Below are 13358 nucleotides of genomic sequence, written 5' to 3'. Positions count from 1 at the left end.
AAGGCATTGTTTTTAGACAAAGAAGATAATAATATAGTACTAGCAACGGCTCCTCCCCCCCCATTCCCTTTTTCAGGATATGAAGCGGGTGGACAAGCTGGTCCACCTCCGCAGTATCCTGATGTCTCAGTGAAACCAAAATTGTTTGTTAGAGATCCCATTGAAACTAGGTCCCGAACACGTAAAACACAGGGGGACATAGAATCGTATCAAATGAAGAGAAATTTACAAGCTGAGAGTGAGGAAGAAATATGTCCACTTGTAGACGTACCAAATCCTCAGGCAGGACAGGTTGGACAGGACCCAACCCTCTTGGTATATAGGCCATGGACACCGGAGGATATCCGGAAGGCTACTGAGGGAATTCCCCATCCAAAAGTTAATTTTACAAAATTCCTAGAAGATTTACAAGGCATGAGGTTAAGTTACCACTTAAATGGGGAAGAAGTAGAAAAAGTAGTTAGACAAATTGTAGGTCCAGATTGGCACATGATTTGTGGCACCTGGAATCCTCATAATGCAGAATTTAAGCCACTCCCACATAGTGACGCAGAACTTGACAATAGAGTAAAAGGCCTTGCAGACCGAATCTCTGAGAAATGGAAACCTAGAGCAGACTGGACTTGTATTAATCAATGCATTCAGCAAGAAAATGAAACAGTAGACGGGTACTATGCCAGATTATTAGAGTGCTTTAACAATCATAGTTGCATGACAGTTCCTGAAAATCAAACGAATGATTCCCCGTATGAACAACAATTGAAAAATGCATTTTTAAAAGGTTGCATTGCACCTATTAGTAGCTTCATTACGAAGCATATGATAGATCATCGAACAAGTAGGTTACAAGCCTTACTTGAATATACTAGACATGCTGAAAGACATTTTAATAGCAAAAAGAAAAAGAAAGCACAAGTCTTCACTGCTGAAGACGGAGCTGAAGTTTATGTATTACAGTCTGATGCACAGGGAAATAAACAGTCTGACAAACGATCAGAGGACTTTGAAGAAAGGAAAAAGAGAGGTGAATGCTTTAAGTGCGGGAAGAAAGGACATCTAGCTAGGGATTGCAAACAAAATACGAAGGTAACCACAGAGGATAAGGGAGATGAGGAATGACTATATGATGGTGAAGATACACCATACGAGAGTCAGAAATCATCGGGAAAAGACAATAAAGAAAGAACAAATGTAAATGTGATAAAAGGAGTAGAGGAAGTGTAAGTAGACATGGAGGATGAAGAAAATGAGGTTTTAGATTTAGCATTGAGCCTAGAGCTCTACCTAGCAGACACAAAAGCGGAAGTTACACTTCTGGTGGAGGGGAAGGAAGTTAAATTCCTGTGTGATTCAGGAGCATCACGGACTCTGATACACCCCTCCAAGTTACCGGAACATTCAGAATCACCTGATTATATATTAGTGAAAGCTGCAAATGGACAGCTATACTAGGAACCACTTTCCCATGATATAGCAATAACTGACCCTGTTTCAGGGATGACTCAAAGGAGTAAAATTGTTGTTTCTGCAAAATGTCCAGTGAACCTATTAGGCAGGGACCTTATGCAGATATTTGGCATAGCAGTAGTTCCGACTATGCAGGGTATGGAAGCACAGCGACAAATGGATACTTTTGTGGTGCGACCGGAGGGTGAAACATTTTACTGGTACAGCCAGGACTTAGTTACAACTGGTCCAGGGGCAGTGACCGAGGAACTGATGAACGTAGCCATCAGTAAATCCCCCTCCCTTGACACTGACAGACAGCATTTGTTGCATTGCACTCTGTATTACTGTAGCACACCAGGACCTGATAAGGAATATGAGCAAGAATTGTTCAGAAATCTTGCAAACAGATTAGTGTTACGTAATCTGTACTGGGATACTGAGGGAAACAGTGTTGTTAGCTGTTCATTACCTCAAGAATTCCTTGCACTATACAAATCTAATCGATTACCACGTCAGTTTAACTAAGAACAAAAATGTAAAATGGGCAGACCTAGGAGAAAAGGTAACGAGATGGGAGAAACAAACTGATTTAGAATTATCAGAGCAGGGAATACAGAAACAAAAACTGAACTGGCTAACACAGGCACACCCAGCTGTACACTTGCAGTCTAGTGAGGACAGCTGATTAGCATTCTTATTAGAAGAAGAGGAGAAAGCCTTATGTAACATACCAAAGAGTCTTTGGTCAACAGGCAAGTCAAATGTAGGACTTATTCGAACAGCAGGACCAGTTACTATTACACCAAAGTCAGCATTCAGACCACAGAAGAGACAATATCCTTTGAGAAAGGATGCAGAGATAGGAATCAAACCTACAATAGCAGCATTACGTAGAGAAGGAGTACTGGTAGAATCTCCTGATTCACCATGTAATACACACCCCTATTTCCTGTTAAAAAGGCAAACGGGGAATGGCATATGGTTCAGGACTTACAAGCTGTAAATAATGCAGTAATACCTAGAGCACCTACGGTGCCAGATCCACACACTTTGTTAAATGATTTGAAACCTCACCAGAAATATTTCTCTGTGGTAGATATCAGCAATGCTTTCTTTTCAGTACCTATACATCCTGATAGCCAATATTGGTTTGCATTTACATTTCAGGGGAAAAGGTATACTTATACTAGACTACCACAGGGATATTGTGAGAGTCCAACAATATTCACTTTAAGAAATGGCTAGTAATTTGGCGGGATTCACCCCACTGGGGGGTAGTCAAATTTTACTTTATGTAGACGACATCTTGCTAGCAGCCCCCACCCAGCAGCAATGCAGGGAGGATACCATAGCACTGTTACAATTCTTAGCAACACAGGGACACAAAGCAAACAAAAGCAAGCTACAGCTTTGGAGAAAACAAGTTAGATACCTAGGATATGTAATATCCAAAGAAGGTAGAATACTAGATGAGGATAGAAAAACAGCGATTTTACAAGCACCCAAACCAGAGACCAAGAAGGAAATGATGTCCTTCCTGGGAACAACTAATTTCTGCCGGAGTTGGATACCAAACTATGCTTTGGAATCCGCTCCACTGACCGACCTCATATACAAAAAGCCGATGGCAGCACAGGATTTATTACAATGGACACCTGAAGCAGAAATGGCTTTCTGCAGGTTGAAGCAATTAATGGCTTCTTCATTAGTTCTAGGATTACCAAACTACAGTTTGAAAGAAACATTTATGTTAGACTGTAAGCAAGGATATATGACATCAGTGTTGACACAACAACACGGGGATAAGCAACGCCCCATAGCTTACTATTCATCACAGTTAGACCCAGTGACGCGATCCTTGCCCCACTGTGTGCAAGCAGTGGTTGCAGCTGCAATGGCAGTACAGGTTCAGCCTCAGTGGTGTTATTCCACCCTCTGACATTAAGAGTGCCTCATGCAGTCGCGATAATTTTACTGCAAGAAAAGGTAGCTTATCTTTCTCCTGCTAGACACCTTTCCTGTATGACTATACTGTTGAGTCAACCTCATATGACAATTGAACGATACACGGCATTAAATCCATCAACTTTGCTTCCAACTCCTGCGGATGGCACACCACACAGTTGCCTGCAGGAAATTGAGCAGAAAACATTACCCAGACAAGATCTCACAGATATTCCCTTGGATAAGGCCGAGGTGACATATTACGTGGACAGCTCATGCAGAAGGGGCCCTACAGGGAAAAATCTAGTGGGGTATGCAATAGTTACAGACACTGAAACCTTAGAAGCCCAATCCTTACCACATAACTTGTCTGCACAAGCAGCAGAATTGATTGCCTTAACACGAGCTTGTACCTTGGCAAAAGACAAATGTGTAAACATATATACTGACAGTCAGTATGCTTTTTCTACTGTACATGTTTTTGCACAGCAGTGGAAAAATAGAGGGATGATAACATCTAGTGGTAAACCAAATAATCATGCGCAATTTATTTTAGAATGGTTAGAATCTATTCAGTTACCTACTAAAGTAGCTATTTGCAAATGCGTAGCTCATACGAAACAGCAGGACAGAATTTCAAAAGGTAATGCGAGAGCTGATGCAGCTGCGAAGCAAGCAGCTTCAGACTCAGAAACTTTATTTTTAGACGAGGAATTACAACCCTCTGAAATTTTAGACCTAGAAATGTTAAAAACAATGCAGACGCTTACTACAAAAGCAGAGAAACAAAAATGGGAAAAACGAGGAGCAAACCTTAAAAACGGGCTGTACATCTCCAAAGAGAAAAAAATAATTTTGCCATCTAATTTGTTTAGATATGCAGCTTTGTTGAGCCATGGGCAGTGCCATGTCTCAACAGGGGGGATGGTACAGTTAGTAAACCGAATATTCCAAACATATGGATTCACAAATTACATAAAAAAATTTTGTGCGACATGTCATATTTGTAACAAACATCATGCACAAGGGGCATTTAAACCTAAACAAGGAAGTTTTCCTACACCGCCATATCCGTTCCATACTAGTTGTATGGATTTTATAGAATTGAACAAATGTGATAACGAAAGGTATTGCCTTGTCATTGTAGATATGTTTTCCAAATGGGTGGAAGCCTTTCCAACCAAAAACCCGGATGCAACAACAGTGGCAAAAGCTCTCATAAAGGAGATTATTCCTAGATTTGGCATACCAGAAAGGATCTATACTGACAATGGTACACATTTTGTGAATCAGACCATACAGCAATATGGACGCTTCTTTGGGATTTCCCTTAAGAACCATTGTGCTTATCACCCTCAGTCTGCAGGACTGGTGGAGAGGCACAATGGAGTCCTTAAGAACAAACTTAGAAAGTTAGTCAGCGAAACACAGAAGAACTGGGTGCACTGTCTGCCTCTGGCACTGCTGAGTATGCAAACAGTTCCAAATGCAAAGGGTTTAACTCCTTTTGAAATGGTGTTTGGGAGAGCATATTATGTACCTCAGTGGAAAGCTCTCATGCCTGCAGACCAGGAGGCTGATAGTTCACTAGCTAGTTATATGAGGAAACTGTTAACAAATAAATCTCTCTTGCAGTTTATCTCTTTTTCAGATAAGGAACAGACCTGACCATTGGAAGCGATTCTAGCCCCAGGGTCCTGGATCTGGGTGAAGGTAACAAAGAGGAAGACTTGGGCAAGCCAGAAGTGGGAAGGACCGTACCAGGTACTGCTGGCCACGCCTACTGCAGTCAAAATAGCCAAAAGGTCATCTTGGATCCATTTGACGCACTGTAAACCGGTAAAGAACTTTCAACTTGATAAAAACATTGTAACTGTTATGCAACGAACAAAATGGCCAAAGATAAGAATTCAGACCAACCTCAAAAATGTTGCACAATCATATTATTGAGCGTACACTTGTTGACTGTACTTTTGACAATTTTCTTTTTGTTGTGGTTTTTTCATTTCTCAACCACACAAGTAAAACTGGATAAACGTGTTGAGACATCCATAGACTGGCATCCAAACTTCAACACATACCTAGCAGTTAAATGTGTATATGCTGAGACTATGAACATTTCAAACTCCTGGGTTTGTACAGCTATACCAACAGCATATGGAGGACTACTAATGTCCGCTGTTCCTTTAGGGATCAATGAGACTTGGGAGAATTTGCTTTTTGACACAGGAACTGTGAGATCACAGGATAAAATAGCATTGTATTTACCTGTTACACATAAAGGGATTGTGTGTTTTTTCAAAAATGATACTCTCCAGGTGGGCTGGAGTAACTGTAACATAACAATATCTTATAAATGTTATATTAAGACTAAAAATGGGGGTACTGTTTGCAATACTAACTACGATTCATATTTGAACTCAATGAAAACGACATTGAATGAAGTACAAAGAAATCCTGTTTTGATTAAACAATTGTCAATCATAGATAAGAAAATGTTTCATGCAGGGTTGGTGCGGATTAGCACTAAAGTTGAAAACTGTTATTTTGTGTGTGGGGAAAAAGGCATACAAATGGCTACCTGAGAATTGGTCTGGCAGTTGTTTTTTGGGCTACCTGGTTCCGGCCATACGACACACTGCGGAATTACCTCTGGGTAAAATACGGAACGTGAGAGATGTTTCCAAGAAAACCAAAGATCCAGTCGAGAAACCTGTGAATCCAGTAGGGCGAGTTGACGCAGGTTGGAAAGACCATAATTCCGTGAAGGACAAAGACAAATTGACTCATATGGACTTGAGTGACAGTGTTATATCTTGGGCAGGTATACTCCCAACGTATGGTGCAGTCAAATCGATTTGGGAGCTGAGAAAACTGTCGAACTTCTCGAAGTAATGAGTAATGCAACTTTTTCTGCTCTTGAATTAGTGACTGATGAACTGAATGCCATGAGAACTGTTGTGTTGCAAAATCGGATGGCTCTTGACTTCACCCTAGCGACGAGAGGTGGTAGTGTGCGCTTATCAAAGAAGAATGCTGTGCGTACATACCAGATAATAGACATGAAATTAATAACCATCTGGAGGTGATTCAGCAAGTGTCGGCCATGACAAAACCAGGCCCAAACCCTCTGACGGATTTTTTCCAGAATCTGTTTGGGGGGTGGGGTTCAGATTTTTTCCATAATCTGTTTGGGGGGGTGGGGTTCCATCCTAATGAATATTCTGATTGCCATTTGTGTGGGTTTACTCCTATTAGGAGCATGTGTTTGTTGTGGAATCCCCTGCATGAAAAGATTAATTAAAGATTGTATAGATATGTCTGTCTCTGAAACCTTGTATCAAGACATTGAACTTGAGGAATTGGTTCCAAATGAAATTCTCCTTGAAGTCTAAACTGAATGACTCTCTTAACTGCAAGTCCCAAGTGGAAGAGGTTAGGAGAAGAAATAAAAATCGTTTAAACTTCTGAGAATAGAATAAAAAGTATTAACAGGGGGGAAAATGTTAGAAAAATATGTATTAATGTATATGTTTAGTACTTATTAAGAAATAAGAAAGATATAATGCATTTTATTCTATTAATGTTATGACAAGAAAAATGAATTCATATGAAACTGCAAGAAGCTTTTGGAAACTGCAGTGTGCCTTTTTGCAAGTTGGCCTCTGACCCCAGCAGCTGCTAGCTCAGCAAGAATTAATGTTTATGCTTCTCACAAGTGATTATCTGCTGGGTCAGGAAATTAAATGTGTGAAATAATGACAATCTTCTGCTCTTTTCCACCTGAGCAATCGACCTTGTATATGTTACTAGATAACGCACCAACTGCAAGGAGGAAGTGATAACATGTAACAAGGAAAATGTATTGAGAACTGTATCTACTATTATGTTCGAATTAATTTAGAACCTTGAGTGGAAACTTTTGTAAAAGGGTATTGTAACTAACCAGGTGGCTAGCAAGGCCACGTTGTTTACTAGAAAAGTTTTTAAGCAAAATGTAGTATCAGCATTTTAGATGAATAGAATATTGTAAGCTAAAGTGATGTAAAACCCCTTGTGACTGACTACATCAGCCTGGTGGGTTAATACTAGTAAGAAATACTATAACAGTTGTGTTCTTCCTGTTTCATTCAGACAAAATTCTGTACTTGTACGTTTTTTGCCTCCTGATGTACACTAGTAAAGAACCTGAACCTCCTGTGTATTGATCTTTTTATTACAGTATTTTTTCATTTAACAACAGCAACCATCTTTTTACAGTGACAAAAGTACGCCTTACAATAAACAAGAGCATTTTAACATAAGCTTCCAGACCCCATCCTATAATATTAAACAGCAGTAAAGCAACAACAACAGTGATTTGGCAGAAATTACTATAAATCTCAATGCAAGTAAACAAGTTATGACAAAATTCTACAATACATATTTTTGTGTGTGTGACTCCCAAGTCCCTCATAGGCTTGTTGCAGTTGTTGGAAGAAATGTCTAGGGCCCTCGGTTCTTTAAAATCCAAGAAGCTTTTCAGTTAGGGCTCAAAGTAAGTAATAACACAGCTGGCAACCACTTCATTTTTCCAAGTATCCATACCAGTGAACTTCATTAAAGTAAAAGTTAATGAAAATGACTAAACATACAGGATGATTGACAGACTCAGTTTGTAAATCAGAAGCTGGCAAGCTGGTTTACAACCTTTTTTATAATAGTAACAATACACATTTACCTTTAGGGATAATTCCCCTGATCCCCCCACCTCCCACACACACTTTTTTATATTACAGCCAACATCACTTCTATGGACTTGAGATTTCACACAAAAAATAAAATGGAGAATATAAATACATTTACTGACTGTTCACAACCCATGTTCACATATGCTGCAGTACTCAAAACTGCAGACTCCACGGTTTGAATTAAAGATTTCCAGCCTACATAATACACTTGGGTCTTTTCAAGCAAATACAATTTCACCCCCGTCTTTTCCATTCCTTTTTACCCACTGCAGATTTAAAAATAAAGAATTCCAGACATCCTTTTGAATTATTTTCCAAAGTAAGACTAACTAGTAAAAACTAAATGAAAACTCCAGCCAAGCTAGAACTTCCACTGAGGGATCTCTCAAACCTCTAATAAATATTAGTAGTACAACTTGGACTATCTGAAAAAGCTTCGGGGGGGGGGGGGGGGGTCTTCACTCCTACCTTAATATAATATTCTCCCAGATTCCCACAAAGCTGTGAAAAGGTACACCAACTCCTGTTCACAACCAAAAAAAGATGTACAATAACAAAAATGTCAATGCCTAGCCCAAACAACGATGTGGTCAGAATGAGGAACACGCTATATTCTTCAGTACTTTTAATCTATGGGTTAATATCCAGCTCTCAAAAGCAAATGGAGTACTGTACTACGTCTACTTGAAAATCTAAATGTATTTTTTACTACATGCTTTATTCTGCATTTTATATATACATTAAAAAAGTAGTGTATTAGTTTAAAAACGGAGTTAATACTGGTTCACCTGTCAAATACTCCTTCACATCTACTATAATTCTTTACTTTACCCCAGCACCACTCGCCTCAGGGAGAACAAATACAATATACATTAAAAAAAGGAGTGTATTAGTTTAAAAACGGAGTTAATACTGGTTCACCTGTCAAAATACTCCTTCACATCTACTATAATTCTTTACTTTACCCCAGCGCCACTCGCCTCAGGAAGAACAAATACAAGTTAATGTATCACAAACGTAGTCTAAGCAGTTGCGCGTGCTACTTTAACTTGGTCTGAGAAATGAGAATTTCAATCTATGAATAATGACATTATACAATTTTGAATTCACAAGCCGCTTGTGTACAATACATTAAAGGAATAAAAAAACGGACTTACTAGTTAATAATAAATTACTTTGTTTTTCTTGTAAAGTAGACCAGTACGGTCCTAGGATCTATATGTAAAAGCAGCCACACTCCGCACAGGTGAGCTGATAGAACTCACCTGTCCTTCCTGTCCAACCTGTCTTGTTCGCGGATGTTGTTTTGAAATACTGTAATTTCCCTAACGTAATAAACACGCTCTGTTTAGGCCATTCGCTTAAAGTGACTATAGAAATTATATGATTTTATTTTGCATATTTAGCCAGGCATGTTTTCGAACTACTAGTTTGGTGGAAGGTGACGTATTTTGTTTAGTCAGGACTGCAAGTTTAGGTCCTCTTTAAAGATGGCTTCTTCTAATAAGTCTGTTCTTTTTGTATGTTTGGGTGAGATTTCATTATATTATTTATTTCAATTGAAGTTTATGTTTAAAGCAGGATTGTGTATGTGTATACGTTTTTTAAACCATGTGTGTCAGCTGCGTATTGTTTATGAAAAGCTGAGAGAGTAAAACGTAGGTGTTGCAGACCAATACCGGCAAATGAGATGACAGAATTATTTTAACCGGCGTTCATTTTTTTTGTGTCCCTCTTATATTTAGAAGCGCTGGGTTTGACTACATATTTATTTAGTAGTAGGATTGTACTTTTTGGGGTTCGTAGTTTGTAACTTGTGATCTGTTTCTTTCTATTTTTATATTTTTTGTGTGTGTTATTCCTTTGAGTTCTAATTTTATCTGGCTTCTTTAAAACACATTAATTTTACTGTTGCACTGATTTTGCTGTATTTTCAGCGTGTACTGGTATTTACCAAGTTCTTGCTTTATTACCAACGAATATATATAGATTTGTCCTTATGGCCAGAATTTTGGGGAGAATTGTATTAATGTGAGATAGCAAACTTGTATGTTTAGGAGATCAGATGCGAAGAAAAATTGTGGGAGAAGTCATGTGTTAAAATGACAATGAATACGTGTTGGTTCTTTAATACTAATGTCACACTATGAATCCAAAGGCCCTGCGGTGGTTTTGACGGTGCACTTACAAATGTAGAAAATAAAGACAACTTTATTTGATCTCTGTTTTGCGTACTGTATACTAAAAGCTGTGGTAACTAATTAAAGAGCGTAAAAAAAGCATGAAGCCTGTGTTACAAATATTCACCGTGACACTGTATAATTTGCTTGGCTTGTCACTCAGGCATGTCAATCATGTAGGCCCCGCCCATTCCTGCGCGAAAATCTCGGTGGGGTAATGTTCTAATACAAAGCCCAAATAATTTGCATACATAATAGTGTCACGCAAATAAAATTAAACTGTTGTTTACTTCTTGGTTAAGAAGGTTAATTTTCTCCTTTAGTACTTACCGAAGCTGTAAAACAATGAATTGCAATGTGTGTTGGCAGCAGAAGGTTGGTAAAACTTATGAAGTAAAGGACTGTGATCTAAATCATCATGATTGTATGGTAGTAATGTGAAACTCTCCTTAAAAGTTCAATATCAGAACTTCTAAAGGTTCCCAAGTATAATGGTAACTAATCATATTTCTCAATCTCGGAGCAAGAAGTCTGGACAAAGCCATAACAATGGGAGGACAAAAGCCCCCACAATAATGAACATTTTAAAATATTTTTCTTATAAACTTAGAAAGTTGATGGAATAACAGGTTTCATATTAACAAGGATTTTCTGAATGGTATGTAGACTCGAATGTCTATCATTATTTTCTGTCTTCAGTCCCCAGTGAATTGCCAGGCAATTCAAAATTTTATGAGGAACAGAAAATAGGCAAAAATTTGGACAGTTGAGAGGTATGTAACTAATACATATATGGATAACGGTTTAGAGTTTTACAGGAGCTGCATTAATCTGAAAATGGGGAGAATGGGTTATTTATAAGAATGCTGTTGAATCCCAATTACATACCCACTAATACCTCTCAAGTGTACCTCGTTACAAGGAACGTACCTCCTTTGAGGTCTTAAAAAGTTTGTGTTCCTCGAAGTTCCTCAAAGTTCCACATTGAAAGACTCTGTCAAACATTCAGTTTTAGGAATTTAAGTGAAATTTATTATAAATAGAAATGAATTATATTAATTCATTAAAAGATCTTCTTTATAAATAAAATCAGCATATTTTAATCATTCTGTGACCTTCCTAGTTGAAGATGTTAGTAAACCATTAATATGTGTTCCACATTTTGCCCATTTGTACCACATTATGAGGGCCAGTGTTCCTCATTTTGGAAATGGAAGTTTGAGAGCTATGCCCACTCTACAAGTGGAAATTATGGCATATTCATGTTTAGCTGTTCAGTTACAGAAAGGATGTAGTCAAGTACACCATGCAGACCCTAGTGTAAAAAATTCAAAAGGGGCGATTCTAAAGTTGGTTCTTTCGTATCCTTCCCTTCCCTGACAAATAAGCCACAGCTGTTTCTTAATGAAAACATACCCATGACCTCAGGGTAGACAAACTCCATTTTGCAAGTTAAACCCAGGAAATGCCAGTTTTAAAAGGTTGCATTCAGTGATTGCATGGGTAGCTTTAGATATTTATTTATTGACATTTGATTACCTGGGAAGTCTGACTGGGTAAGAGCCCTTTTTTTAGCGAATGCCTGAGAAGAAAATCCCAGAAGTTACAAAACATTTTAAGAACAATAATTTTACAATTTTCAAAAATAATAGAGAAACATCTACAGTTTAAACAATTATACTAAATTAGACGTAATATGAAAATATTAGTTAAGCATACATTCTAGTTAGTATTTAAAGAAATTTTAGTAAGTTTATAGAGAAATTAAAGGAAAATTTAGTATAATACAGATAAGAATTGCAATATGAAATGAGAGGGAAAGCCGGCTTATGTTATGTTTAGAGAGAAATTGATAAAAGCATGGAAATAAGTGAATATTGATCTCTGGGCAGTGTTCCACAGCAGTCCCCACTTGCACTTGTCACAGTGGCATTCACCAGTCCCCACTTGCACTTGTCACAGTGGCATTCACCCCAGTGCTCCCGTTTTCCTTTCTTTGCCTCCTGTTACTACCCAGACTGCTTTTTGTTTTCTCACACCTGTTTCATATATCCTTGCAACATATCCTAACTGACCAAGACTATATTACAGTAACTGTGGAGGGAAGAATTATGCTGTGGGTTTGGTGGAACTAACCCCCCCCCAGAAACCATGGTATTCTAAATCGTCTGAGGTGTATTTTAGAACTTTCCACAACCTTTGGTCATGATGGCCTGAATAAAAAAAAGTCATGACTAAGGAAAGAAACAGATTTATTTTTTTCTTGAAAGAAAAAGAAAATAATTTTCAAAGGCTTATGTTCAAAGTTGATGACGCAGTAGAAGCCACAAAAATGAGTAGTAGTTATACGCAAACTGAGAGTAAACATTTTGACATTCATTGTGTCTGGGATGACTGCCTCCCTACCACCTCAAAAATATATGTACCAACTTTTAGTGTACACTTGCGGTATTCATTTGGGATGAAAGTGAAAGAACAAATGCATTATTTCATAATTACATTGTACCGGAGTTTTTTCTATATGATTTATTGTAAATGTTATTTTGCTACAGTCTGTTTCATTGGCACTGATGATTTCTTAACTGTTTGCATGTAAAAGTTATAAACTCACTGTGGAGCTTTTCTCCCCGGGTCTCCACTGAAAACGAGCAAACCGTTCAGCCGGACTAACCTGCTCAACAAACAAACAAATAAATAAATAAATAAATGAACATAATCATGTCAAGCTGCTGCTGTCATACAGCTACAAAGCACGTCTCATCAGTCCAACGACAGACACCTTTGTGTATCACTCTGAAATCAAACTAGAATGAAAGTGCAAGAGCAAACTACACAACATATTTCAGATTATTGCAGTGTACGTATGTGCATAATACCTCCTTTTTCCTACCTCCAGAAGATATCCACAGCTATATATATCTGATTTCAATTGTGAAAAAGTGGAAAAAATAACATTTGCCGTAGTTCTTCCAACTTGCTGTTCCTACGCTGTACACTGGACATAGAATAACTTTAGTAACATTCTGTGTACAACTATGAGGTGTAATTGTAAGGA

At 38.1% G+C, this 13358-nt stretch overlaps 1 protein-coding gene across 2 annotated transcripts in view; it reads left to right on the top strand.

The window, feature by feature from the left end:
• Positions 1–9514: 9514 nt before the first annotated feature.
• ACP1 (acid phosphatase 1) overlaps positions 9515–13358 on the top strand; it is a 350036-nt gene continuing 346192 nt past the window's right edge. For both annotated transcript variants that reach the window (XM_044073601.1, XM_044073597.1), the window contains exon 1: positions 9515–9653. In XM_044073601.1, coding sequence (XP_043929536.1) covers positions 9614–9653 — 40 coding nt within the window. In that variant the 5' untranslated portion in view covers positions 9515–9613. The remainder of the gene's footprint in view (positions 9654–13358) is intronic.

This window comes from Protopterus annectens, chromosome 1.part1 (assembly GCF_019279795.1).
Source record: "Protopterus annectens isolate FY-2018-M chromosome 1.part1, PAN1.0, whole genome shotgun sequence".
Classification (NCBI taxonomy): Eukaryota; Metazoa; Chordata; order Ceratodontiformes; family Protopteridae; genus Protopterus; species Protopterus annectens.
This window is presented reverse-complemented; position numbering and strand designations above follow the sequence as displayed.